A 26206-nucleotide genomic window follows, 5' to 3' on the forward strand; every position below is an offset into this window, starting at 1 on the left:
ATAAAGAGAAGTGATGAGCGGCAGGAGTCGCAGGAGTAAATCTGGGGAGATAGCAGAGAAGAGGGCCTCAGGAGAAGCGGTTTCCTTAAGGGACTGGCTGATAATGGGAGAAGGTAGAAGGCGTCAGCGTAGATCTATGAGCAGGAGATGCCGCTGCTAATGATTAATATGAGATGGGAGGAGGAGGTGGAGAGTTACTCATCTCTAGCCAGAGTCTGGGAGGGGCAGGTGAAGCGGGTGGGTGGAAGAGTTAATGGCCTGGAAGAGGGAGGGAGGTTTGCCAGCACCTTAGGAGGGAGGAGACATTAACTCTGCAGCTCAGGAGAGGGCAGGGGGGAGATCCCCAGCTCTTGGGAGCCAGGGGCTTGCCTGTTGCTGTGGGAGTTGCTGTCTCATGCACTGCATAGGCATTTTTACGGGACTCGGTACTGCAGGCCCCGGAAAGTGCAGCTGATTGGCAAAGGGTGCGCCAGGGCTGGGGAGGTGCGTGTCAGTAGGGGCAGGAGATGTCAGCTCCTAGGGCTGGAGGAGAGGCCGTGAAGGAGGGGCCAACGGCAAATCTGGGCTGGAAAGTGTGAGCGTTGGCACTTGCAGCAGCAGTAAGGCAGGGTTGCACGCCACGGGCAGTGCGGAGAGCCCTCAGCCACCGGCTGGCGTGGGTGGGGTAGGTGGGAAGCAGAGAGGAGGAGCTGCCCCTCACCTCAAAGGTCTGGGTGGGAGAGTGACACTTGGGCTGTGGGAGTCCAGGGCGAAGAGTAGGTGGAGGGCTTGGGACACAGAGAAGTCCCTGAAAAGAAGGGAGGGTCTGAGCGTGGAGACCATGAGCGTAGCTTTGGTTGTGGCTGGCACAGCCTCTGGGCCGGAGTGCGGAGACTGTTCTGGGAGGAGAAGGGAAGCGGCCGCTCCCACATGCCCTGTGAGTCTCATGTTGACCTGCATTTTTAAAGCAGCGGGCAGTAGCCTAGCAGCCCTGAAGGGGAGGGTCTAAGTCTGTCTTATCTGGCTAGAGGAGTGCCCAGCCTCATTCTTCTCAGAGCCAGCCTGCGGCTGAGCTGTGTGCACCTGCAGAGAAGGCTTGGCAAGGTGGACCTCTCTGGGCAGTAAGTGACGAGCTCTCAGCTTCAGCCAGCCCCCTGTGCCTGCTGCGTTTTCGAGGCTGGAGACGTCAGTAGAAAATGCAGTGAGTCATTTTCTAAGTTTGCATCTCCCACCTCACCTGGCCCAGGCAGGAGTGGGTGGAGGGGCCCTGATGGGCTGGCTCTGCCAGCAAACCCAGCGTGGGACGGGGCTGCTGAGAGTCAGAAATCAGCCCGGGGCCGGAGGCCTTATTGCTGCAGTTTCCCCTAAAGCTTTTCAGAGCCTGGCCACGTGAAGGCAGAACTGCAGACTTCTCGCGCCCCCCAGCCGCAGCCTGCGCTGCACAGAGCCCCGCCTGTGCAGAGGGGAGTTCAGGGGGGTGACGGGAGGCCTCGGTTGGCTTTTTCTCTAGCCAGCAACGCTTTGCTGCTTTTTGCCTCCCCGAGCGTAAAGCCTGGCCCAACGCCTCCCTCCCTCTGCAGGAGAGGCAGGAGCAGGGCCCTTCTCAGATCTGAACGAGACCTGTTTGTAAGCAGCCTGCTTGCGCAGGTAGCGCCCGGTGCCTGTCCACGAGAGAAGGGTGGGCCCGTGGGTTTCAGGTGTCTCTGGAAGTAGTGTTTCTTGCCCTGCCTCCCACAGAGTGCTTCCAGGGTCGAGACCATCTGTGGTCCTCCTTGTTCTGCCTGGCACGCCTCCTGCTGCTCCCACGCCCGCTGCTCCCTCGCGGGGGGTTCGCCTTTGCAAGCAGTCGGGCGTGCCCTGGTCTCCAACCTTCCTTTGGCCCGTTTGCCTCTCCCTGCCCCCTCCTCCCCCTCTCTGCTGCAGGCGTCTGGGGATTGCAGCTTGAGTCCTGCCTGTGCCGTTTGTTCAGGGTCTCCATTGGCTCCCTCACGTCACCGTGTGTGTCTGCCTTCCGCACGCCGTTCCCATGACTTCATCAGCTCTGGGGGCGTCAATTACTGCCGCTGCCCTGACAGCTCTCAGATCAGCCTCAGTTCAGCCTGGCATCACATGTCTCTCTTGATATCCGGCTGCAGCTCTTCTCCGCTCCCATTGTCCTTCTCCACCGCTCAGCACTCCCCTGCTGCCCTGCTCTCCTCTCCCTGCTCAGCCCCAACCCCCCCCTTTCTGGCTTGCCAGCCCCCCCGGGGATCTCTCCGCCCTGGTCATTTGTGCCTCTGTGCTCTGGCCAGCTCCCACTCCATCTACAGCCACTGCTTCCACCTCGGCTCACATGGCTCACATGGCCTCCCTTCTTCCTGTTCTGCACAGCTCTGCCCGGGCTTGGGCCTGGGCCCTGCTCCCATTCTCTTGCCTGCCTGCCTGTCTGCCCCTTTGTGCCCTCCCTCAGGCTCAGCAGTGGGAACGGGGTCTCCTCTCTCCTCTCTCGGCTACCCTCTGTACCTCTCTGCACTGCTCCCTGGAGCATTCGCCTGGGCACCCCGGCCGCGCTCTGCCACCTCTGCGGCGGCTCCTTCACGGCCTGTTCTCAGGCGCTCCATGTGCTGTCCTGCAGGCCGGGCTCTGGCAGTGGCTGGGGCGATGGCTGCTGATTGCACAGAAAGCTCTTTCCCCCTCTCTGACAAGGCACAAGAGGCAGGCCCCTAGGCTGCGAGTGCTGCGGCAGGCTGCTGTCCCGGGACGTGCCTGGACACACCCCATGCACTGGGCCCGTTGGAGGTGCTGGCGTACAAATAAGGGAGCTCTGCTTTGAGTGGGTGCTGCAGCTACGGCAGACTGGGCTGGAGGGGCGCAGGGGCTGGTGGGATGCGCTCGGGAGCAGTGCTCGAACTACAGGGAGCCCGGGCTGGCCCAGCAGTCTAGGGGCTACTGCCTCACTTGTGTCTTGTGCAGGGAGCTTGTTTGGCTGCCCACGTTGCCAGGGAGGTGCTCAGCCACACAGCTGTCCTCCACTCGCCCTGCATGGTGTCTCCTCCCCGGAGCGGGCGCTGCCGGAGTCAGGCTGAGGGCTCAGGCTGGCCTCGGCTTCGTGGCTGCTGCAGGAGAAGGGGGGAGACCCTGGAGTGGCCACTGCAGTGCCTGGATTGGGCCAGGGAGAAAGGGGGAACTGGAGTGCGCTCAGAGCAGCGTTCCCCATGGGGAGAGTCAGGACCCCTCCTGCCAGCCTGGACCTAGGTGGTCCTATTGCTCCCCGTGCAGGGCACCAGTCTTCTGGCCCTGACCCCCTCCCCGACGTCCCCCAGCTCCCTGTCCAGGGTACCCGCCTTCCGGCCCTGAGCCCCTGAACTCCCAGCTCCCCGTGTATGGCACCCGCCTGTCAGCCCTGACCCTCCCTCCCACCGACGTTTCCCCAGCTCCTTGTTCAGGACACCCACCTTCCAACCCTGTTCTCCTCCCCCCCGCCCTCCCGCATACTCCCCAGCTCCCTGTGCAGGGCACCCACCCCACCCCCTTCTATTCCGGGCCCCCAATGTGCCTCCAGCTCCCAATGCGGAACACTAATCCACCCCTTCTATCCCTGACCCCTCTGATCCCCATGCAGAGCTCCCAGCGGGCTCCCTTTCTATTCCTGCCACCCTCACCTGCCCCTACTCCCCATGCAGGGCACCCTCCCTGCCTTCTCCCCTCCCGACTTCCCCCACTCCTCACGCAGAGCCCCACCCTGACACCCCCCTGTCCCTGGGGTGGAATTGTTTGGCGCCCCCCAAGTGGAGCCCTGCCATTCTGCAGGGGCCAGCCCCTGTCTGTGCCCTCCCTCCTGCTGGCTCCCCATGGCTGGGGCCAGTCAGGGTGGGGGTGGGGAGGGGAGGCAAGGCGGTGAGCAAGCCCCTCCCCAGCTGTGCAGCCTGCCAGAGGGTTAGGGATATGGATGGTTAAGGAGTTACCTGATCAGCATCGCCCTTGCGCCCTTCCAGGGGATGCTCCCCAGTTACGGTTAACCCATGGGGCTGCAGCAGGGGGAAGGGGGTTCTCCAGCCCATCTGCGGAGTAGCCCCTGTCAGCGGCGAGCCCAGCCCATCACGAGCAGCACCACGGGCCAGGTGGGGGCTGGCGCGACCCCTTCCCGCCCACTCTGTGTAAGGGGCGAACCAGTTGGACACAACGTTGACCCAGTGATCTGCTTCATTGGGGTTTGACAGGCCTAGCAAGACCCCGAGGTTCGGGTCGGGGTTAAATCAAAGCCCACGGAGAGCCTCATCCTGACACGAGACTTCTTGGGGGGATGTCAGGCCTTGTGGATAAGGGAAGAGCGGTGGATGGGGGGTACCTGGACTGTAGCAGGGCCTTGGACACAGTCTCACATGACCTTCTTACCTATAAACTAGGGAAACACAACCTCGATGGGGCTACTATAAGGCAAGTGCATAACTACCTGGATACCTGTTCTCAGACAGTACCGTATTTTAGCGCGTATAACCCACGGGTTATATGTGCTTTTACAAACCCCGCTTCCCTGCCCTCCCCCCGTGGGGTATACTTGGGTGCGGGGTATACAATATTTTTTTTACTCACCTGGTGAGTTCCTGCGCAGCCTCCTGGCGGGGGAGCGTTCATCCCCCTGGTTCCTGCGCAGCCGCAGGAAGAGGCGGGGGAGCGCTCATCTCTTGGTTCATGCACAGCCGCAGGAACCAGGGTATGAGCGCTCCCCCGCCTGGAGGCTGGCAGCTGCACAGGAACCGGGGCGTTTAGGCTGGCTAATCCCCTCCCCCCCAGCACCGTAAATTAGCTAATATACCCTGGCACGCTTTGAAATAAAAGTCTTGTATACCTTGCGGGTTATACTCGTGCGTGGGGTATACACGATTTTTTTTACTCAGTTCGGAAAAAACGTGGGGTATATTCGCTAAAATATGGTAGTTGTTAATGGTTCACAGACATGCTGGAAGGGCATAACAAGTGGGGTTCCACAGGGGTCTGGTTTGGGACCGGTTCTGTTCAATATCTGCATCGATGATTTAGATGATGGCACAGAGAGCATGATTATTCAGTTAGCAGATACCACCAGGCTGGGAGGGGTTGCGAGTGCTTTGGAGGACAGGGTCAGAATTTAAAATGATCTGGACAAACTGGAGAAATGGTCTGAGGTCAATAGGATGCAGTTTAATAAGGACAAATGCAAAGCGCTCCACTTAGGGCTCGTCTAGACTACATCCCTCTTTCGAAAGAGGGTTGTAAATGAGCCCAATCGAAAGTGCAAATGAAGTGGGATTTAAATATCCTGCGCTTCATTTGCATATTTGTGTCCGATCGCTGTTTCGAAAAAGGATATTTGGAAAGTGAACCCGCAGTCTAGAGTACGGGTTCTTTTGAAAAGGTTTTTTTTTCCCGAAAGAACCGCGTCATGATTTCTTCAGTGCAAGAAGAGACGGTGTCTAGTTGTGGTAGGTAACCTGCGAAACTCCAGCCTGTCACATGCTTGCCTCTCAGGTTACTAGTGCCGAGACCTGGCATTCTGGGTTGTCCTAGTCTCTCCTTGGTCTCCCCTGTCAGGTCCAGCAGCAGCAGCAGCAGCCGCCACCGACCTCAAATAAGCGTCCCAGTAACAGCACCCCTCCGCCCACGCAGCTGAATAAGATCAAGTATTCTGGAGGGCCCCAGATTGTAAAGAAGGAGCGACGGCACAGCTCCTCCCGCTTCAACCTGAGCAAAAACCGGGAACTGCAGAAACTCCCTGCCCTCAAAGGTAAGGGCCCGGCAGGTGGGGGTGGGGAGGGCACGTCTGACGTCTCAGCTCTGTGTGGCTCAGAGCAGAACCGGCACAGGTCGGAGGTCACGTTGGAGTCAGCCCAGCTACAGTTGTGCTAGCCTTGGTGCCCACGGTACCGCCGTGAAAGCAGCTTCCCCTTCCTCAACCCTTTGGGGCCAAGAGCCCCCAGTGAGGCGCTCCAGAGGCCTGGGGAAGTGTTCCTGGCCCATTGCTGACTGGCTGCACTGATGTCACAGTGTCCTCGTGCTGCTCCTGTCCCCTCTGGTGGCAGAGTAGCGGGTGGTTTGTTACCGTAGGGCCTAGGCCCCCCCGCGTGAGGCACTCTGCCGGCTAAGAACAGAGACGGCCCCTGCCCCGGAGATCACACAAGCGTATAGACAGACGGGAGCTGCAAGCACACGATGACAGTCCTGAGCGGTGTGTGAGGTGGGAGCTGAGCCCTGCAGGCAAAGCAAGAGCCTCGCCCCCCCCCCCTTCCCCAGTAAGCAGAGGGAGCCCCCGGAGTGTTCTCCCGGCGGGACAGGAGTGCAGCAGGTCCGGCCACAGCTCTCCAGTGCCAGCGTGTGCCCGCAGGCTTCTCCCTCGAGTTCCAGAGCACCTCCCCTTGGTGCTAGAGGGTTACAGAGCTCCTCCCTTTGACTGTGGGGCTGTCTGCCTTCCCCCCTCCAAAGGTGATGCAGCCAGGGGGTAGGAGAGTCTGGGTCTTGCTCAACCTGGAACCCCATGCAGCACCAGTGTCCTCCACATCCTACTTCGTTTGTCCTCCAGGCCGCTCTCCTGCTTTCAGCCCCCTCTCGCCTGGGAACCCGTGGAGATCCCAGCCAGACCACAGTGGCCTTCCCTTGCGTGCCCTTTGCCCCCCGGTGGGCTGTTGGCCTCTTTAGATCTTGCTGCTTCTGGGGGAGCAGGGACCTGCCTCCCTTTCCTGCTCGCAGCCACAAGTCGCACGTTCCCAGAACGCAGAGGCAGGTTAGAGGTGGGGCCCTGACCTGCAACAGGCTCGGCTCTCCCTGCGGGAGGGCGCTGTCCCAGGCGGGTCTGTTGCAATCCCACAGGACGATTGCAGCTCCAGCGAACATCTTGAGTTGGCTTTCTTCTAGCTGGCGTGGGGAAGTGGTGGCAGCACACGCTTCAGCCTGCCAGAACGCTGGTAGTTTGCCATGGGGCTGGCCCACGCTGCGCCGGTCCCACAGCCAGCTAGAGTACAGCGAGCTTGCGGTGGCTACTCGAGTTGCATGCCGCCATGGGGGTGTAGACACAGCGAAGAGGAGGTGACAGCTACGCAGGCTGTGCTAAATGAGCCCCGCATGTGGACGCTCTTCCTCCAGCGTAACAGGTTCTTCTTGGCTGAACTAGTGTTGCTGGGGAAGCCACTTGTATCCCAGAACGTGGGGGGGGGGGGCTGTTAGAATAACTAGATCTGTATAAGGGGTAACCCTTTCCAGTGCAGACAAGGGCTTCTGAGTCGGAGCCTTAGTTCCCCGTGTGTAGAGCGGGAAGAGCCCTGCCCCCAGGAGGATCGGCACCGTGCACGCCGGGGCCCTTGGGGCTGGCAGCAATGGGGGCTGCGTACGCAGTGTAGGGAGGCGCTCGAAACTTTTCCCTGCTCCGCTGTCCCTGCCAGATGCTCCCCTCCACGAGCGAGAGGAGCTCTTCATACAGAAGCTGCGACAATGCTGCGTCCTCTTCGACTTCATCTCCGACCCGCTCAGCGACCTGAAGTTCAAGGAGGTGAAGCGAGCGGGTCTCAATGAGATGGTGGAGTACATCACGCACAACCGGGACGTCGTCACCGAGGCCATCTACCCGGAAGCGGTCATCATGGTAGGAGCGTGGCCGGTTTTCAGTGGGCGCCCCTCAGCAGGTGCCAGAGGCTTCTGTCTGCATGCCTGGGCATTGGAAGTAGCGAGGGGCGTAATCGTGGGCAGCTGGAGAGAGGAAGAGTAACTTGGTTGGGGGAAACATGGCACCCTGACCCCTTTGGACCCTCCCTAGCCATGCAGAGAGTGACTGGTGGGTGTGCTCGGAGGATGGGGACCAGGTGGGCACAGAGCAGCCAAGGGTGTTTGTGCGCAGCACACGCAGCGCTGGAGGGGTCGGGGGTCAGCCCGGAAGCTGTAACTCATTGGCCTCCGGCGGGGCCCTGGGCCCTGGGGGAATGCCCGTGTCGGTGACCTAAGGGACGGCATGGAAGGATCACCCATCCGCCTTCTCGCTCACCTCAGTTTTCAGTGAACCTCTTCCGGACTCTGCCCCCCTCGTCCAACCCAACGGGAGCGGAGTTTGACCCCGAGGAGGACGAACCCACCCTGGAAGCTGCCTGGCCGCACCTCCAGGTAAGAGAGAGGCTGCCAGCCTCCTCTCCAGGGCATGGCGCCTCAGTGCAGCGGGACGCCACCTGGCCAGGGGATAGACGCGAGAGGCAGGAGTGGGAGGGGGGGACTGGGCTTTCCCTCTCCCTGCAGATACTTTTACCCTCCTTTTCCTGGGGTGGGGGGGTCAGCTTAGGAAGCGAGGCCTTGGATTCGGCAGCCTGCTGGGAGCAAGTGCCACCTTGTGCTGGCGTGGGCTGGGAACGAATGGCTCGCCCAAGGAGTGTAGCCGGTCTGGCACCCTTGGGAATCCCCCTTTATTTTTTTCCTCTCTCAGAAGCCCTGGGCCCCTGCTTCCATCCCTCTGGCCCAAGAGGGTGAGAGGCTGCTCCCTTGAGGGAGGGGAGCCAGCGCTGCTGCTGCCTCCCCAGGTGGCTCAGGCCTCCTCACTGGGTGGGCCCCTCGGTCCCATGAGAGCTGTGCTTGGACACCCGCCCGCTGACTTAACGCTTCCACGGCCAAAAATCATTCTGAGCCAAGCCGAGTGGGACAAACCCTTCAGGAGAGAGGCGGGAGCACAGACTTTTCATGGTGCCCACCACGCCAGAGTTCCTCGGGCGTGGACACGGCTGCCGACGGGAAGCTGGGGAAAGGGTCGTGGAAGCAGCAATAAAAAGTCACCCAGTAACAGCACCGAGAGCCGGCTCAGAGCACTTGATCAGATCAGGTTCTGCAAGTGCCCACGCACAGAGATGCTATCTCTTAGCAGAGGGCTGTTTGAACTAGCAGACACCGGCGGGAGACGAGCCAGTGGCTGGAAGCTGAAGTGAGCTCGCAGTTTTGTAACCGTGTGGGGTAATCACCCGTTGGTGCAGTGTGCGTAGGGGTGGGGCTTGGGCTCGGAAAACGTCTCCCCTGTGAGCACATTAAACGGTGAATTGTTCCCTGGCACATTCGCACCGGTGGCTCCAGCTGTAGCAAGCCGCCTGGTGCATCTTTAGCCTTTTACAGATCGCGTGGGAAAAGGAACATGGCTGGCGGGCGTAAAACATGAAGAATTAAGTAAAGCTTGTTTCAAAAAACCCAACCCTTGCTCTCCACAGCTGGTGTATGAATTCTTCCTGCGGTTCCTGGAGTCGCCCGACTTTCAGCCAAATGTAGCCAAGAAATACATTGACCAGAAGTTTGTATTGTCAGTAAGTAGTTCTAGCTGCCCCTCCCCCCGCCTGTGTGAAGGGGCCTTTGGCCGGCCTGCTGCAAACCGCTGCCCAAGCGGCCCCATGGCCCTGTCAGAGGGGTACGTAGGAGGCAGCTCGGCCTTCCTTTCTGCCCTCGCCGGGGGAGCACTGGGGGGTGCTCAGGGCTGGGTCGCTGTCTTTGAAGCACTCTAGACTCTTGTTCCCAAGAGAAGGGCCCTGGGGGCAGGGAGAGGAGCCAGGGTGGCCCTGCCCTACAGCTGGCCTGCGGGAGGAACCGCATGAGGCGAGGCAGACGTCTGCACTGCGACTCAGGAGCCTGGCTCTGCTGCAGGAGCCTGAGCAGCTGCTAGCGACGCAAAACGTGCCTGATCGTGGGGAGGCAGCAGCGTGGGGGGAGCAGCCTCTGTCCATGGCAGGCCCAGGCTCACTGCAGACAGAGGCTGCTCATTGGGGTTCCAGCATAGCTCCTGTCTGTGGCGAGGTCAGCCCCCTGCAGATGGGGCTGCTGCTGCCTCCGATACAGAGGCAGCAGTGCTGGGTGGCAGGGGCCTTCCCGGGAGTGGGGCCAAGAGCGCGCTGGCTGCCAGCCTCCCCCCATCCCTCCCCCCTCCCAGGACTACCAAATAATCATGTAACCACTACGTTTTGATGCTGTTACACAATTATTCAGTTCATCGATATCTAACGTCCCTGCCACCCGCAGCTGCTGGATTTGTTTGACAGCGAAGATCCCAGGGAGCGAGACTTCCTGAAGACCATCTTGCACCGGATTTACGGGAAGTTCCTGGGCCTGCGAGCGTATGTGAGGCGGCAGATCAACAACATATTTTACAGGTGAGCCACTCTGCCAGGCCCAGCAGCGCGGGGAAGCCCAGCCGGCCCATTCCTTCTGTTCCCGATCCCGCCAGTGAGCGGCTGAGTCAGGTCCTGGCTCCGGACGGGAGGACAGTACTTCCTTGTGGCACAAGGGTAGTGAGGATTGGGCAGCACAGCAAGTCTCTGCCTGATGTAGGAAATGGTCGGGCTTTCCTCCCCCATCGTGCTGCCAAGCAGCCCACCCTTCCGTTGGGGCCGATCCCTTACCCTCCCTCGTGTAGCACGTCATGCGGCGTGGCCAATACCGTCCTCTCCCTGAATCCTCCGTCCTCTCTTACTGGGAGGTGCTCAGAGATGCTCCCCTTCTCCCTGCTGAGCTGTGTCCTGTGCCAGGCAATGACTCCTCTCCCATCCTCGTCCCTTTTTCTCAGGTTTATCTATGAAACGGAGCATCACAATGGGATTGCAGAGCTGCTGGAGATCTTGGGCAGGTAAGGGCATGTCACCCCTGCTGCGTTAGACCCAGGGCTTCGAGCAAGCCCAGTGTATGGTCTGGTGTAGCAGGAGCTTACCCAATCTGCTGTCGGGTCCATCTGCTGCCTCAGTTTCTAGGATGTAGAGATGGGTTCCCCGCCCCTGATTTAAGGTGTCAGAAACTGAGGCCCGGGGGCCAGATGCAACCCCTGGCTTGCCTGGATCCGGCCCTCGAGGCTCGGAGGTCCCGCCCAGCAATGGGGGATCTACTGGCCTTGGGCCCCTCTAGGTTCTGGTGTGCGAGGGAAATGTGTGGAGAGTCTTTCTCCTCCTCAATCAGGAGCCATGTCAGTCAGGGGTTGTTTTTTCTTTTTTACTTCTAACTTGCATGTGGCCCCGACTGATTTTTCTGTGGGTCAGCGGCCCGACCCAAAAAGGTTCCCTACCCCTGCCTTAACTGGATCTTTCTTGGAGCAGCTGGTTCTGGAGCCCTCAAGAGGAGATGCAATTCTTGATTTATCCTAGAGGAGCGCAGGATCTGGTCCAAGAGGTGACTGTAGCTGGACTGCTTGGAAATAGGGACCGTAATGTCATTTAATTATAACATCCCTGTGGTGGGAAAAACACCTCAGCAGCCCAACACTGTGGCATTTAATTTCAGAAAGGGGAACAACACAAAAACGAGGAGGTTAGCTAAACAGAAATGAAAAGGTCCAGAACCAAATGTAAAATCCCTGCAAGCTGCATGGAGACTTTTCAAAGACAATAGAGACCCCAAATTACAAAACATAATACGAAAACCAAACCAGTGCCACCGTGGCTTACCGGCCAAGTAAAAGCAGCAGCAGTGAGAGATAAAAAGCCATCGTTTAGAAAGTGGAAGTTAAATCCTAGTGAGGAAACTAGAAAGGAGCAGAAACTCTGACAAGTGAAGTGAAAACCTAGAATTAGAAAGGTCAAAAAGGAATTTGAAGAGTAACTAGCCAAAAACTCAAAAAGTAATAGCAAAATATTCGTTAAGTACATTAGAAGCAGGAAGGCTGCTATATAACCACTGGGGCCCTTGGATGATTGAGATGCTAAAGGAGCACTTGAGGACAATAAGGTCACTGCAGAGAATCTAAATGAATTTTGCATTGGTCTTCATGGCTGAGTGTTAGGGAGATTCCCAAACCTGAGCCATTCTTTTTAGGTGACACATCTGAGGAATTGTCCCGGATTAAGGTGTCCTTAGAGGAGGTTTTGGAACAAATTGATACACTTAACAGGATCAGACGGCATTCGCCCAGGAGATCTGAAAGAACTCAAATGGGAAATTGCAGAACTAATAACTGTGGTTTGGAACCTACCCTTTCAATCAGCTTCTGTACCAAATGATGGGAAGATCGCTAATCTGACACCACTTTTCAAAAAGGGCTCTAGCGGTGATCCTGGCAGTTACAGACCAGTAAGCCTAATGTCAGTACTGGGCAAATTGGTTGAAACTATAGTAAAGCACAGAATTGTCGGACACACAGATGAGCGTAGTTTGAGGAAAAGTCAACATGGTTTCTGTAAAGGGAAGTCATGCCTCACTGCTCTAGAATTCCTTGAGGGGCTCAGAAGCATGTGGACAGAGGGGATCCAGTGGATATAAAGAGGCAGGTATTTAACTAATTGGGTAGTTGATAGAATTTTTATCAATGAGTCGATCGGCAGCCTGGCTCAGTCCCGGCTCGCCCCAGGTGCGATTTAAAAGGCAGTAGGAGCTGAGCAGCCTGCTCCCCCTCTCCCCCCCCAGCTCCTACTGCTTTTTAAACTGCAGCGCTGCAGCGGGGTGTGGGCCTGGCATGAGCCGGGACTGAGCTGGGTTGCCTGCCAGGCTCCTCCTACATTTTAAATGCAGAGCCTGTGGTGCCGCCTCTCCCGCACTGCTTCCTCTACCAGAGGCAGCTTCGGGGGGCAGGGGCTGCTGCCGGCTCCCCCCAGCACTGGCTTCTGTCCTGCCTTCCCCGCATTGCCTCTGAAACAGAGGCAGCAAGGGGGGTGGGAATGCAGGTAGTTGACTTTACCTGATAAGCCTAGTTTTATCGGGTAGTCGACTAGGCGATTACGCCCTCACATCCCTACTCCAGTGTACTCCGATTTCAAGAGAGCCTTTGACAAAGCCCCTCACCAAAGGCTCTTATCCCATGACAGCTTACTTTGATTAAGAGGGAAGGTCCTGTCATGGACTGAGAACTGGTTAAAAGACAGGAAACAAAGGGAAGGAATAAATGGTCAATTTTCAGAATGAAGAGAGGTAACTAGTGGTGTCTCAGGGGTCCATACCGGGATCAATACTATTCAAGATAGTCATACATGATCTGAAAAAAGGGGTAAACAGTGAGGTGGCAAAATTTGCAGGAGGAGACTAAACTGCTTACGATAGTTATGTGCAAAGCAGACTGTGAAGAGCTTCAAAAGAATCTCACAAAAGTAGGTGGCTGTGCAACAAAATGGCAAATGAATTCTAACGTTGATAAATGCAAAGTACTGCACATTGGGAAACATAATCCCAACTATACGTATGAAATGATGGGGACAAAGTTAGATCTTGGAGTCACTGGGGATAGTTCTCTGCAAACATCTGCTCAATGTCCAGCAGCAGTCAAAAAAGCAAATAGAATGCTAGGAATACTTAAAAAAGGGATAGAGAATATCCGATTGCCTCTGTGTAAGTCCCTGGTGCATGCATATCTTGAATACTGCCTGCAGATGTGGACACCTCAGCTCAAAGATATATTGGCACCGGAAAACGCTCAGAAAAGGGCAACAAACATGATTAGGGATTTGGAATGGCTACTGTATGAGGAGAGATTACTAAAACTGGGATTTTTCAGTTTCCAGAAGAGGAGATTAAGGGGAGATACGGTTTTATAGATCTCTATCCTAACAGACATGGAGAAAGTAAATAAGGAAAAGTTATTTACTTGTTTCCATAACATAAAAACTAGGGATCACCAAATTAAATTAATAGGTAGCAGGATCAAAACAAATATAAAAGGGTGTATTTCTTCACATAATGCCCAGTCTATCTGTGGAACTCCTTGCTAGAGGACGTTGTGAAGACCAGGACTTTAACAGGGTTCAAACAAGAGCTAGATAGATTCATGGAGGTTAGGTCCATCAGTGGCTGTGAGCCAGGCTGGGCAGGGATGGGGTCCCCCGCCTCTGTTTGCCAGAAGCTGTGAATGGGCAACCGTGGATAGATGATTCCCTGTTCTGTTCGTTCCCGCTGGGGCCCCTGGCATTGGCCACTCAGAGACAGGACACTGGGCTGGATGGACCTTTGGTGGTTGTTCTGTTCTCATCCTTCCAGCGGACTTAGCCCTCCAGCTCATTTACAGAAGTCTGTTCCTTCTAAGGTGCGAGAGTCCAGGCACACAAGTAGAGAGTGCTCCTCCCCAGACTGGGCACAGCCCTTCCTTCCCAAGGGCCCATCTTCCCTTCCCCAGCCACTCTCCCAGCTCCACCTCTCTGCTGGGCTCTGCTCATGCTCTCCCTATCCTTTGGGGCAGAGGTCACTGCCTCACCGTGCCAGGGGGCAGCACCGGAAGGACCTGCCCCCGCCTGCCTAGGTGGCAGCCCAGCCCAGAGATCTCCGTAGGGCTGGGCTTTCTGCCCTGTTGCGTCAGCCATACTCCCGTGTCTCCTTCCCAGGGCCGCCTCCTGCTCTTTTGAAAAGCATTAACTGCCAGGGATGCTCACCCCGAGCCATCTCGTTAGACGCCCCAGCAGGCCCTGACACGTCACTGCAGCGTTCATCTCCTCCTGGAGCCAAGGGCGGCATGGGGGCAGCTGAGCGCCAACCCTCTTAAAGGGCCAGCTCCCCCTGATTTCCCTCCCTGCATGTGATTGGGCTTCCTTTGCTGGGAATGTGCTCGCGGGGCACCTTTGCAGAGCGCCCTAGGGCTGGGGCCCTAGTGACTGTAGCCCTGAAGCCAGGTGCTTCCTGGCGGCATCAGTGTGCTGTGTGGGCGTGGGGCTGGTTTTGTGCCGGGGTTGCCCTGGTGCATGCTCAGCAACACCTGACCCCGTAACGCGTCTCCTTTCTCCTCCTCAGTATAATCAACGGGTTTGCGCTGCCTCTGAAGGAAGAGCACAAGATGTTCCTCATCCGTGTCTTGCTACCTTTGCACAAGGTGAAATCGCTGAGTGTCTACCACCCGCAGGTCAGTCACCCCAGACTGCAAACTCTTGGGCTTCTTTACAGCCGCCCCAGGCTTGGCTCACCCAAATCTTGCTGGGGGGATTCTGGCTTCCGCACAGTCGCCCCCCGACACCCAGCGGGGCTCTGAGTTGTCCGCCCCTGGCCTCTTCACTCCTGCCTCTTGCTCCAGGACAGCGTGAGACTGCTCCAGTGACCTCTGCTGGCTTGAACGGCCTGTTCCTCTCCAGCCATTGGGGGATTTCAGCCCAGGTTCATACGGGTCTTTCGGCACTGCTGCACCCAGACTGCCGGGCCTGGCTGACTGAGCAGCCTCCTGAGTGCCTAAACTACTTCAGGTTTAGGTTCCTAAATCAGGGAGGCATTGCAATACTGAGTGCAGCAGCGCCTAAATACCTTTCACTGGGCCTCATCCGCTACTCACTGCTGCCCGTGTGTGCGGAGTTGAAGGTCACTTCCCCACCCCCGTGAGTGCTTAGACCAGTGTTTCCCAATTTTATTTGGCCATGGAACCCATAGGGTTGCCCCCCCCACCCCCCCCCAAGAAGGCCCCGGCGCAATTTGTCGAGCCTAAATAAATAAAACCCACCGCCGCTTTTTTTGTAAAGGGGGGGGGGACCCACCCCCACCCCACTGCTGCTTTTCATCAAGCAAAAAAAAAAAAAAAGAAGAGTCCTGACGCAAAAAAGCTCTGTCTCTGTAAGAGGGGGTGGGGGGACCCTTTCTTTCGCTTAGCAGAACCCTGGGGTTCCACGGAGCACCAGTTGGAAACGCTGGCTTAGACCAATGTGGAGGCAAGATCCGTAGTGAGGAAACGGGTGTGAGCAAGTCCCAGCTCTGAAGGGTGACGCGCTCTCGCTTCCTGTTACTTCCCTGCCGTGCGTTTGAGCAGGCAGAGCTCTCCCGCTGCCCGGCTCCTCCCCGGCAGTTTGCCCCTGGAGAGGGGATGTTTTTCTAAGAGATCGGCCCGGCTTTGCTCCGGGACACCCCGTGGCCTGTGTTAGGCAGGAGGCCGGGCTGAATGATCGCTATGGTCCCTACCAGCCGCAGATGCTCAGCTACCTCTCTGCAGTTTTGTTAGTGAGACCATGTGGCCACGGACTGCCCCTGTGCAACACGAAGGGCAGAACTCAGGCTCCCAAAGCCCAGGGCTCTTCTGCGTGGCCTAGCAGAGACAAGCTCACCGTTCGCTGTCCGTCACGGCGGCTTTGAGCTGCTGCAGGTTGCCAGGCGCACAGTGGAGCAGGTCTGATTTGGCCTGCGCTTGCCACAGCCCTTGGCTGCTTCTGCCTGGCGTGTGCTTGCCACTTGCTGTCTGCTGAGCCCAAAGGGCATTCTGACGGGGCGCTGTTTCCTTGCAGCTGGCGTACTGCGTTGTGCAGTTCTTGGAGAAGGACAGCAGCCTGACGGAACCGGTGAGTCCCCTTGCTTGCCTTTGGCACGTCTGCCACGGCCCGAGTTCACGCCACAAGGTCGGTCCTGGACACGTTAGTGGCTGAGTTACTCCAAGTCTGCTCCAGACAGGCCTGGCATAAGATGGTTTGGGTTGCTCCCTGGAACTGGCCTGCAGCCTGAGAGCGGTCGCCTGGCATGTCACACGCATGGAGCTGGACTCGGTCCGCGTCTTGTGCCCAGCCAGCCAGGCGCTGGGGTCTGAGCAGGCTGGGCTTTGAAACAAGAAGTGGGCAAGGGGAGCACAGCTAGGAGTGTCTGTCGTGTGTGAGTCCAGCCCTGCCGTAGCAGAAGGCAAAGCCCCTCTCTCCTGGCAGCTCCCCTTCCGGCTCCACAGGGTTTGCCCTGAGACGCTGCTTGGGAATCAGACTGCCACAGGAACCTGCAAAAGTTGATAGGGGCTGTGGGTATTTGAGTCTCAATTCAGACCACTAGACCCTGGGAGGGGGGTGGAAACTGGAGACCAGAAAGGCTCTTTAGCCTTGGGGGAGCATCTCCTGTGGAGGGGCTGGGCTTTGTTTTACCCAGCCGCTGGGGCCTCATTAGCATATCCCCTCCCGCCCGCTCTCCCCCAAAACACTGAATCCTGACGGGGGAGTTTGCCTCCATGTGGGGGTGCTGCTGCAGGCATTTTTGCAGTTCGGTGTTGGGCACAAGCAGGGCCCAGGTGTGGTGCGGCCGGCCCGCAGTCCCGCTACGCAGAGCAATGCTGGCGTGCCAGAGGGCGGGAAGGAGGAGCAAAGGCTGCTTGGCTGGGCGGAGTGCGGAGAAACCCCTTCGTGGCTCTGTCCCACGCAGGCCCGGCTCTGGCAGAGGGCTGCTGGCTCACGCACACAGACGACGGTAATGGCGAATGTCGGCCACGTAGGTTGTTTTGCACCGGAGCTGGCACAGCTGTGCGCTGACAACTAGCCTGCCGGCGTTCCGCTGTGTGCACGTTCCAGCTGCAGTCGTCCCACACTCGTCTTCGGGAATAGGCCGCCTCCTGCCCCACCTCTCGCTCCCTCCGTCAGGGAAGGGCGTGCCCCCCCCTGTGCCAGGCAACTCGCCGCCCTGCTGACAGCAGGCTGAGCTGACGCCCTCCTGAGCTCTGGGGACAGAGCCATGCGAGGCCTCTGGACTGGTGGCGGGTCTCCGGAGGCAGAGCTGCAGGGCGGGGGGTGACAGAGCTAGTGATTGGTGCCGCCCCCAATGCGTCTGTCCGTGTGCGCGGGCCCTGGTGCGGGGGCCGTTTCTGGGGCTGGCGGTGCTAGGCAGCAGTGCCAGTCACTTGGCACGCCGCTCCCAAACTCCTCTCCGTACCTGCTCAGGTGATCGTGGGCTTGCTGAAGTTCTGGCCGAAAACGCACAGCCCCAAGGAGGTGATGTTTCTGAACGAGCTGGAGGAAATACTGGATGTGATCGAGCCCTCCGAGTTCGTGAAGGTCATGGAGCCCCTGTTCAGGCAGCTGGCCAAGTGTGTGTCCAGCCCGCACTTCCAGGTAGGTCCCCGGCTCAACAAGGCCACCTGGCGTCGCTTTGCGCCCGGGTCCTGTGTGGGGCGGGCAGAGGTCCCGGAGCAGGTCTGTGGCGGCCAGAGGATTCTTCGGTAAATTCTGTGGCTGCCGCGAGCAAGAGTCCCGGGCTGGCACAAAAGCAGGAGGCGTTAGAGCCGCCAGACCAGCGGTCTAGGAGACGTAGTGCTGTGAATGGCCTCCCAAGCCCCGCTCGCATTTGCCCAGCTACGCAGCCTGTCCCCGCCCTGAGCGTTACCACAGCGAGGTGCTAGCGTGGGAACGTCGTGCTGTCCCTTGTTGGAAGGGGCCGATCCGGCACCGGGTGGCAGGTGGGCCCCATCCGCTGTCGTCCTGTCTAGGGATGTGAAACTGAGTAGTCAATGGAACTTCCCTCAGCTACTCGGTTAGTGGGGCGGGGCGGGGCGGGGCACATGCTGTCCGGCTGCACCTCTGCCTTTTACCTGTAGCTGGAGCTTGGGGGCACCGCAGTCGGACCGGCGCGAGCGGGGACAGCTTTAGTCCCTGCTTGCACCACTTCCCGCTGTGCCTCTGCCTCCCCTGCCACTCCACACCCCCTCTGTGGAGACGGTGCTGGGGGAAACTGGCTTTTAAGCCAGCTCCTCCACCCCCCCCAGCTCCTGCTCCCCTCCCTCTTTGCTGCCTCTGTATCAGAGGCCGCAAGGGGGGCAGGTGACTAGCTTTTTTGGCTACCTGATAAGCCTGTGCTTACCGTGTCAGTCGCTTCCATCCCTACTCCTGTCCCTGAGTTACTGTGCCCAGGTCCTGAGATCGGCTTGTCGACTTGTCCATGGCACTGGGGGATGGCTGGCCAATGAGGCGCTCTGCCCTGCTGTGTATTCCCAGTGTTGCATGCCTGCACCAGAGAGACCTTGCACTGCCTGGCTTTGGGGCACCACGTCCTCCGTTGTGCAGCTAGAAGAGGAGTAGAGCGGGGCGGGAGGATGGGAGATCGGCAGGGCCACCTGACCCCATTTTAGGGACCCCCCAGGAGAGCAGGTGAAGGTGCAGATGTCCACACAGCTGGGAGGCACTGCACTCCGCGGCTGCCCTCCCCACACCCTTCCTCTGCATTCCTCTTGTTTGCCATTGGCGTGATGCGTGCCATAGAGTAATCCCTGCCCTCCACCGTTCACCACAGAGGGAGATTCCCCGCAAAAGCAGGCATGCGTCAGGCCCTGCAGGAATTCAGCTAAGTAATGCCCGGGTCCATGGGCCGTGGGAAATGGGACTGGCTGCCGTAGTGTCGGGTAGGCTTTGTATGGTGCTATGAGTTTGACGGACAAAGGTACTTGTCTTGACGTAAAATGATTAGATTTCTGGGAGCCGTTTGATTTAGTCCCCCCTAATAAGGCCTGGCACTGTGCAGTCACTGCAGCCCGTCGTAAACGGCTTCCACATTGACTCGCTGACAGGGAACCCTCGGACGGGGTCTGTCCGCAGTCAGTCCTCTGCCCAGTGCTCGGCAGCACCGTTAGCATCGAGCGCCCCGGGAAACTGTCGAGTCATTGCTGGTCAGGCTTGGGGACGACTCCCACATGGGTGATACAGCTAAAGAAAAGGGCAGATCTAGTGCACAGAGCGACCGGGACCGCTCGGTCGCCTGGGTTCATTGAGCAACGCACGTTTTAATACAGTCAGATGCTGGGTGCTAAGGCTGGAGGCCACACTGACAGCATGGGCGCCTGGGCCCTGGAGGGCAGGGCCTCTGGACAGGGCGTAGGGACGTGATGGAAATCCATCTGAGCGTGGGCTTCTAGTGCAGTGCTGTGGGCCAAGAGGGCGAGTGGGATTCTCGGCCGTACGGGCGGGGGGTAGGGAGTAGAGGGGGGAAGATCTGTGAGGAAGATGCTGCCTTACGGAAATAGGCTGTTCATCTCAGCCGTCGCGTTAACGTGGCCACAGGCTGTGCCTGCGGGGAAGAGGTGACCAGCAGCTGGCTTGTTAATCTGTCAGGGCATACCGAGCTAGGGTGGCTCGGAAGCGAAGTTAGATACGTTCCGACTAGAAATAAAGCTCTTCTCTCTCTCTCCCTTTAAAACCGGTGAGGGTCAGTACCATTGGAACAGCTTCCCTCGGGGGCTGGTGGGTTCTCCATTGCTCCGAGTCCAAGGACCGGATGTGTCTCTCCAAGACTCTCTCTAGCTCAACACAGAGCAGGGATTACTGGGCGTCCCAGCCCACTGACCACAGTGTTACCTTTGAGCCTTAAGTCTCTGACTGCCGGTGGGGGCTGTGCCGGGACCTGGCGCGACAGAGCCGTTGGCTCAGCTCAGCTCGGGTTTGTTTGCAGGGTTTCTGAGAAAAGGCTGCTTCTCTCTTCCCTGAAGGAGGGGTGGGGGCTGTGGGCCTGTTGCTGACGTGCTCCCCCTTGGCTAAATCTTCCCTGCACAGGTAAGCCAGGCCCTTACATGAGTTCTAGCACTAGGTCTGCTTGCAGCCACACAGCCAGCCTCTCTCCCGGGTCTGCTGGTGCTTTAACCCTGGGCTGGCTTACTCCGCTGCAGAGGTGGGTTAGGACCTGAGCTCCCGTGAAGTCCAGCTGGAGCCTAGTCCCCCAATGCCTCCCACGGTCCCACTGTGGACGGACGGGTTCTCCCACCATTGACGGACTCTGAGTGTCTCTGATAAAGACCCGGGGGCTGTCCCATTGGGCACACGGGGGTGAGTGCAGAAACCGCGAGGGCACCGTGACACAGATGGGCCGTTGCCGTGGAGCGGCTCGCACCTGGGGTAGGCCGGGACACGAGTCCAGGCCCCTGGCTTCAGTGTGCCGTGAAGGCATAGCGTGAGGAGGAGAGGGCACAGGCTCCGTGGAGCAGGGCAGGAGGGAGTCCTAGCCTCGTGAGCGGTGTAGGATGGTCCGGGGGGGAGTCCTAGCCTCATGAGCGGTGTAGGGTGGTCCGGGGGGAGTCCTAGCCTCGTGAGCGGTGTAGGGTGGTCCGGGGGGAGTCCTAGTCTCGTGAGCGGTGTAGGGTGGTCCGGGGGGGGGGTCCTAGCCTCGTGAGCGGTGTAGGGTGGTCCGGGGGGGGGGTCCTAGCCTCGTGAGCGGTGTAGGGTGATCCGGGGGGGGTCCTAGCCTCGTGAGCGGTGTAGGGTGATCCGGGGGGGGGTCCTAGTCTCGTGAGCGGTGTAGGCTGGTCCGGGGGGGGTCCTAGTCTCGTGAGCGGTGTAGGGTGGTCCGGGAGGGGGTCCTAGCTTCGTGAGCGGTGTAGGGTGGTCCGGGGGGGGTCCTAGCCTCGTGAGCGGTGTAGGGTGGTCCGGGGGGGAGTCCTAGCCTCGTGAGCGGTGTAGGGTGGTCCGGGGGGGGGTCCTAGCCTCGTGAGCGGTGTAGGGTGGTCCGGGGGGGGGTCCTAGCCTCGTGAGCGGTGTAGGGTGGTCCGGGGGGAGTCCTAGCCTCGTGAGCGGTGTAGGGTGGTCCGGGGGGAGTCCTAGCCTCGTGAGCGGTGTAGGGTGGTCCGGGGGGGGGTCCTAGCCTCGTGAGCGGTGTAGGGTGGTCCGGGGGGAGTCCTAGCCTCGTGAGCGGTGTAGGGTGGTCCGGGGGGAGTCCTAGCCTCGTGAGCGGTGTAGGGTGGTCCGGGGGGGGTCCTAGCCTCGTGAGCGGTGTAGGGTGGTCCGGGGGGAGTCCTAGCCTCGTGAGCGGTGTAGGGTGGTCCGGGGGGAGTCCTAGCCTCGTGAGCGGTGTAGGGTGGTCCGGGGGGGGGTCCTAGCCTCGTGAGCGGTGTAGGGTGGTCCGGGGAGCGTAGGGAGACCAGTGGGGGACAGGCCGAATGGCCATGCTTAGCCATGTTTGGAAGGACAGGAGGCGGTGAGAACCCAGGGGCGCCCCGTTGGACAGGGAGGGCTGGCGAGTCCAGTCCATTGCTAGCCCTTGCTGAGCTTTGCCCGGAGGCAGCAGGGTTGGAGGAAGACTTGTTGATGTGACCGACTGGCAAGTCGTCAGTATAACCGTAGGAGTTGAGGCCCTGGGACCGAACGAGACGCCCCAAGGGCAAAGCTCTCGGTGTCGATGCAGCAGAATGTAACTAGCAGAGAACGGGGCTCCAGCCTGGCTCGCTCCGGGCAGAGGACCCGTTGCCAGAGGTGGCAAAGACAAGCCGCTCCCTGGAGCGCTGGCAGATCTGCTCCTGGGCTGACTGGCGCCCGGCCGGTGTTGGCTGACTTCTCACATGCGCCCTCTGACCCGTCTGCAAGGAGCCTCAGCAGAGCTTTGCTTCCCCCCTTGCGCAGGTGGCCGAGCGGGCGCTGTACTACTGGAACAACGAGTACATCATGAGCCTGATCAGCGACAACGCCGCCAGGATCCTCCCCATCATGTTCCCGGCCCTCTACAAGAATTCCAAGAGTCACTGGAACAAGTAGGTCCCTTCTGTGTGTCCGGGGGCCGTCGGGTGTGCGTGTGCGGGCACCCGGCGGAGCCCAGGCCTGCTGGTGGCCGTGGGGCAGGGAGGAGGCGCGGTGCTCGCACACCACGGGGATGGTGTACTACAACCAAAAGACCCAAGCAGCCCCCAGCATTTTGGCCAGCTGTTGTACAGCCTTTGGGGCTGTTTGGCTAGCCCAGTCAGTCTGCTGAGTTGCCTGGTAGGCGTGTCGGGATTGTCTAGTCGTGGATCTCAAGCTGTGGATCAGGAGGCGTCGGCAGCCGCCAGGGCTGAACGAAGACGCTGGCGAATGCCCTGGACCCGTGTCTCCAGCTGCCAGGTGTGAGAGGGGGAGCAGTGGGAGAAAACCACCCAAGAGACCGTGTGCTGCTTGTCACCTGATCCTCTCGTGACGCTCCCACAGCCCGCTCTTTGCTGGCTCAGAGTTCCGACTGAACCCTGTCGCTTTGGTGAATGGGTTAGGGAACTCCCCGCCCACACTCAGGTACATCCGCCTGCCCAGCAGAAACCTGCGCCAGTTAGCCTCAGAGCTCCGGCTTGCACGACAGTGTCACAAGTAGCTGTGCAGACGCTCAGGCTGGGCCCTGCAGCCGGGGAAGGGGGGTATTGCCTGAAATTTCGGGGGGGAGAGAAGACAGAAAAGCCCCTCTCCCCCCAAAACCCTTCTCTCCCCTGGCACCCAGGCCTTTCCTGTGCACTGAGAGGCAAAACGAGGGCCCTTCTAAGGCAGTCGAGGGGGCGATTGGACGGAGCTGGGCTTCAGCGTGAAGCAGAGACATTGGCTGCGGAATAAAAGCTTTGCAAACCGTTGTCTTTCCTCTCGCATCTTCGCCATAGAGCGTCAACAAGAGGCACAGGCCTTGTTCCCTTTGCGTGCGGGAAATGCGGCACTCACCAGCAGGCAAGGAAATAGCCAGGGCGGCCTCGCGGTCAGACCCATACTCTCCCCTCACACTCCTCGTGGTGTTTTCCCAGCATGCTTCAGAAACGTGCTTTGTCCCACCTAACGGAGCCGTTTTCTGCTGCGTGTAGAACATTTCCTAAGCATCGGTAGCTCTCGGTGTCTCTTCTCCTTTGGCGGATCCTCCCCCTCGTCTGCTTTCCTGGGGGCGGCACAGGGCTGACCCGGTCCTCTGTTCTGCCTGTTTCCAGTTTGTGATGGCATTTTTCTACAGCTCCTGCTCCCCCCATCTCTCTCTCTGCCTCCCTTACTGTCCCAGGGTGGGCTGAGGGACAGAGATTCTGCCCTTCCTTCCCCCAGCTCACTCAGTCCGTGCGGCCGAAAATAAAACTTAGGAGCTGTGCCTTTCTTGCAAACTGTCCCCAAAGTCCATTAGCAGCGAGGGTCCTTCCGCGGCCGGGGAGGGAGCGCAGAGAGGTGAGGTGACTTACGGCAGCCAGAGCGCAGGACGTCCGGCCCGTCGGTTCCTCGCTCGGGCTGCGTCGGGGCCCCATTTCAGTCTGCTCTGATTTCCCAGCGCTTTCAGACCAGCCCTCATCCCCGCCAGGAGCTCTCGGCGCGGCGTGGACCAGGCGTGACACAATGCAGGCGTTGGCACGAGGGGCGGAGATGGCTTGCTCTGCTAGTTCGACTGCTACCCCCCCCTCCGAGGTGGCGTACGCGCCAGTTTGCTGCTGCAGCAGCTGCTGTTCGCAGTAACTGAGTAAATGAGTGAAGCCATGTGGGGAAATCAAACAGTCTGGCTGGTGCGTTGCCAACCCCATCACATGCAGCTTTAAAACTGGGCTGGACAAATCCGTGAGCTGGCCCCTGGCTGCTTCCCTCTCTAGCTTCTCGGACTATGTGATGCCCAGTAGCAAAGGCCCCGGGGGTTGCCTGCTGGCGTCTCTGTTGGGAACCCCCAACTCCGCCACGGCGAAGAGAGCCTGCCCATGGCTCCATGCCCCCGGCGGAACAATAGAATGGGCTCGGGTCTCTGCTTGTTTCACTCGGCGCGCTGGGGCCACGGGGAAGGCTCCGGTCATGCTCCTGTGAGCAGAAGCGGCGTCGGTCCCCCTCCCAAACCCCTCGACGTCCCCTGTGACCCACTGTCCCCCTTCTGCCTTCTTTGCAGGACCATCCATGGCCTGATCTACAACGCGCTGAAGCTGTTCATGGAGATGAACCAAAAGCTGTTTGATGACTGCACGCAGCAGTACAAGGCAGAGAAGCAAAAGTGAGTGTGTTGGGCAGGGGCCTCCTCTCGGCTCCCTTAACCTCACGCCAGAGACTCCTTCACCAGGCAGGAAAGTCCCAGACGCCTGCAACAACCAGGCAGGCTAGAAGTCAGTTCATTCGTCGGCCAGGTAGAAGTGGGACCCCTTGGGAAGCCAAGGGGAAGGCGCGCACACAAGAGCAGGAAAGCGCGAGGCGGAAATCAAGGAGGTAGAGGCGGGCACGGAAGAGCAGAAAGCTCAGTCCTGTCAGTCTGTCAGAAGCAGGAGGCCTGGGACAGAGCTGGGGGGTTGGCTGGGCCAGCAGGGAATGGAGGGAGACGTGGAGGAGAGGGGATTTAACCCCTGATCCAGCTGTGCAATGAAATGCCTGCTCATGTCCCTATGACTTCAGTGGAACTAAGCCCATGCTTAACAATGAAGTCTCTGCTGAAGGGTTTTGCTGAACTGGGGCCCTAGGGACCTTCGCCCCAGCAGATGTTTAGGGAGATGTACCTGCTGGTCTGGGGCATTGAGGTGTCAAAAGAGGAGGGGCTGGAATGAACTGATCAATTAAGGAGCCCCCAGCGATAGATCCCGCGATCTGGAGGAATGCAAGGCTGAAGGGCGGAGCTGCTAACACGCATGTGCCATTTAGAGCCAGGTACTGCGCAGAGGGAGGGGTTACCGCTCGCACTCGGCATGTAGGTTGAAGTGCAAAGAAGCTGATAGACCAGGCTAGTCTGAGGCTGGGCCCTGCGAGGGGTCTGCCAAGGCCGGTTGTACCTTGTGCCTAGCAGAGCCCTCCCAGCGTATCTCAAGGGCAGTGGAGAGAGGGGTTTGGCAGCCTTGATTTTGCCTTCCAAGTTGCTCAGGAGGAGCTAAGGAAACGAAGTAGCCGTGGGGTGGGAGGCGAGGGTCTCTGGTGGGTCAGAAAGTGACCAGGAGACAGAACTGTGCCATGTCGAGTCCCAGGAGTCCGCACTCCGCCGGCGGCTGGAGGGATTGTGTGTCGTGCCTGGGGGCTGCCCAGCGTGTTGTGTTCAGGACATGGCCACGCTGCAGCGGGAGGGCGCTTGCTGTGTGCGGTTCACAAGCCGGGCAGCATGGCCGCAGCTTGGGCGAGCCACCCCCGCCAAACCGGCCCAGCCGCCTGCATGGCTCTGCTAGCACAGGTCCCCGCTGCAGTGGAAACGCCCCCTAGGCCAGGGAGGGGAAAGTGTAAAGGGCCACGGTTAATTCTCCGTTCCACGCCGCCTCGGCATCAGCCGCTTCCCAGAACGCAGCCCCCGAGAGCCCGGAACGGTGGCGCGACTGCCTGGCGTGCGGACAGCTCCGCGCTGGAGCAGCGCTTTGCAGCTGATGAGCTGAGATCCCGGGGGAGACTCTGCCCCCGTCGGACCCAGGGGCCGAGTAGAGCTGCGCCCGTGTCCCCGCTGAATGCCCCCAAGAGTCCGTCTGCAGGGGGCATGCCTGCCTGGCCTGAGCAGGCCTTTCCCTGCACTTGCAGCGGTGGGCTGAGCTGGGTCCAGGGGCTGGACTGGGAACAGGGAGAGTCTCTCCCCTGCTGCTAAGGACCCCCGGGGGGTGGAAGCTGGCTCTGACTCTGAGCCACCCCAGCAGAGGAGTGGGGAGAGTGGACAGGGACAAGGAGCCTGCGGGGGAGGCTGAGCGAGAGCCTGGCAGGGGTGGGGGGGAGAAGGGGGGGAAGGGGCTGGCTGGGGCAGGAGATTGGTGCTTAGAGCCAGGGAAAGGCTGGCACTAGGGCCCTGGGGGAATTGGGGGAATCCGTGGGGAAGTGACCGGACAAAGCGCCAGGATGCTGGGCAAAGAGCCAAGGCAACGGCTCCGGGAGGCGCTGGAACTGGAGCCCAGGGACTGTGCGTTAGTGGGGCAGGAGAATGAATGACGAGCCAGGAGGAAGGGGGACTGGGCCGGGCTGGGCAAGGAGTCTGGGGCCTGTTA

General features: G+C 59.4%; 1 protein-coding gene across 3 annotated transcripts in view; it reads left to right on the top strand.

The window, feature by feature from the left end:
- PPP2R5D (protein phosphatase 2 regulatory subunit B'delta) overlaps nucleotides 1–26206 on the top strand; it is a 41930-nt gene that overhangs the window by 6384 nt on the left and 9340 nt on the right. For all 3 annotated transcript variants that reach the window (XM_075925906.1, XM_075925907.1, XM_075925905.1), the window contains exons 3-13: nucleotides 5530–5722; nucleotides 7371–7570; nucleotides 7972–8082; nucleotides 9162–9254; nucleotides 9961–10091; nucleotides 10505–10564; nucleotides 14632–14740; nucleotides 16098–16151; nucleotides 17499–17669; nucleotides 21933–22060; nucleotides 24163–24264. In XM_075925906.1, coding sequence (XP_075782021.1) covers nucleotides 5530–5722; nucleotides 7371–7570; nucleotides 7972–8082; nucleotides 9162–9254; nucleotides 9961–10091; nucleotides 10505–10564; nucleotides 14632–14740; nucleotides 16098–16151; nucleotides 17499–17669; nucleotides 21933–22060; nucleotides 24163–24264 — 1352 coding nt within the window. The remainder of the gene's footprint in view (nucleotides 1–5529; nucleotides 5723–7370; nucleotides 7571–7971; nucleotides 8083–9161; nucleotides 9255–9960; nucleotides 10092–10504; nucleotides 10565–14631; nucleotides 14741–16097; nucleotides 16152–17498; nucleotides 17670–21932; nucleotides 22061–24162; nucleotides 24265–26206) is intronic.

Source organism: Pelodiscus sinensis, chromosome 3 (assembly GCF_049634645.1).
Source record: "Pelodiscus sinensis isolate JC-2024 chromosome 3, ASM4963464v1, whole genome shotgun sequence".
Lineage (NCBI taxonomy): Eukaryota > Metazoa > Chordata > Testudines > Trionychidae > Pelodiscus > Pelodiscus sinensis.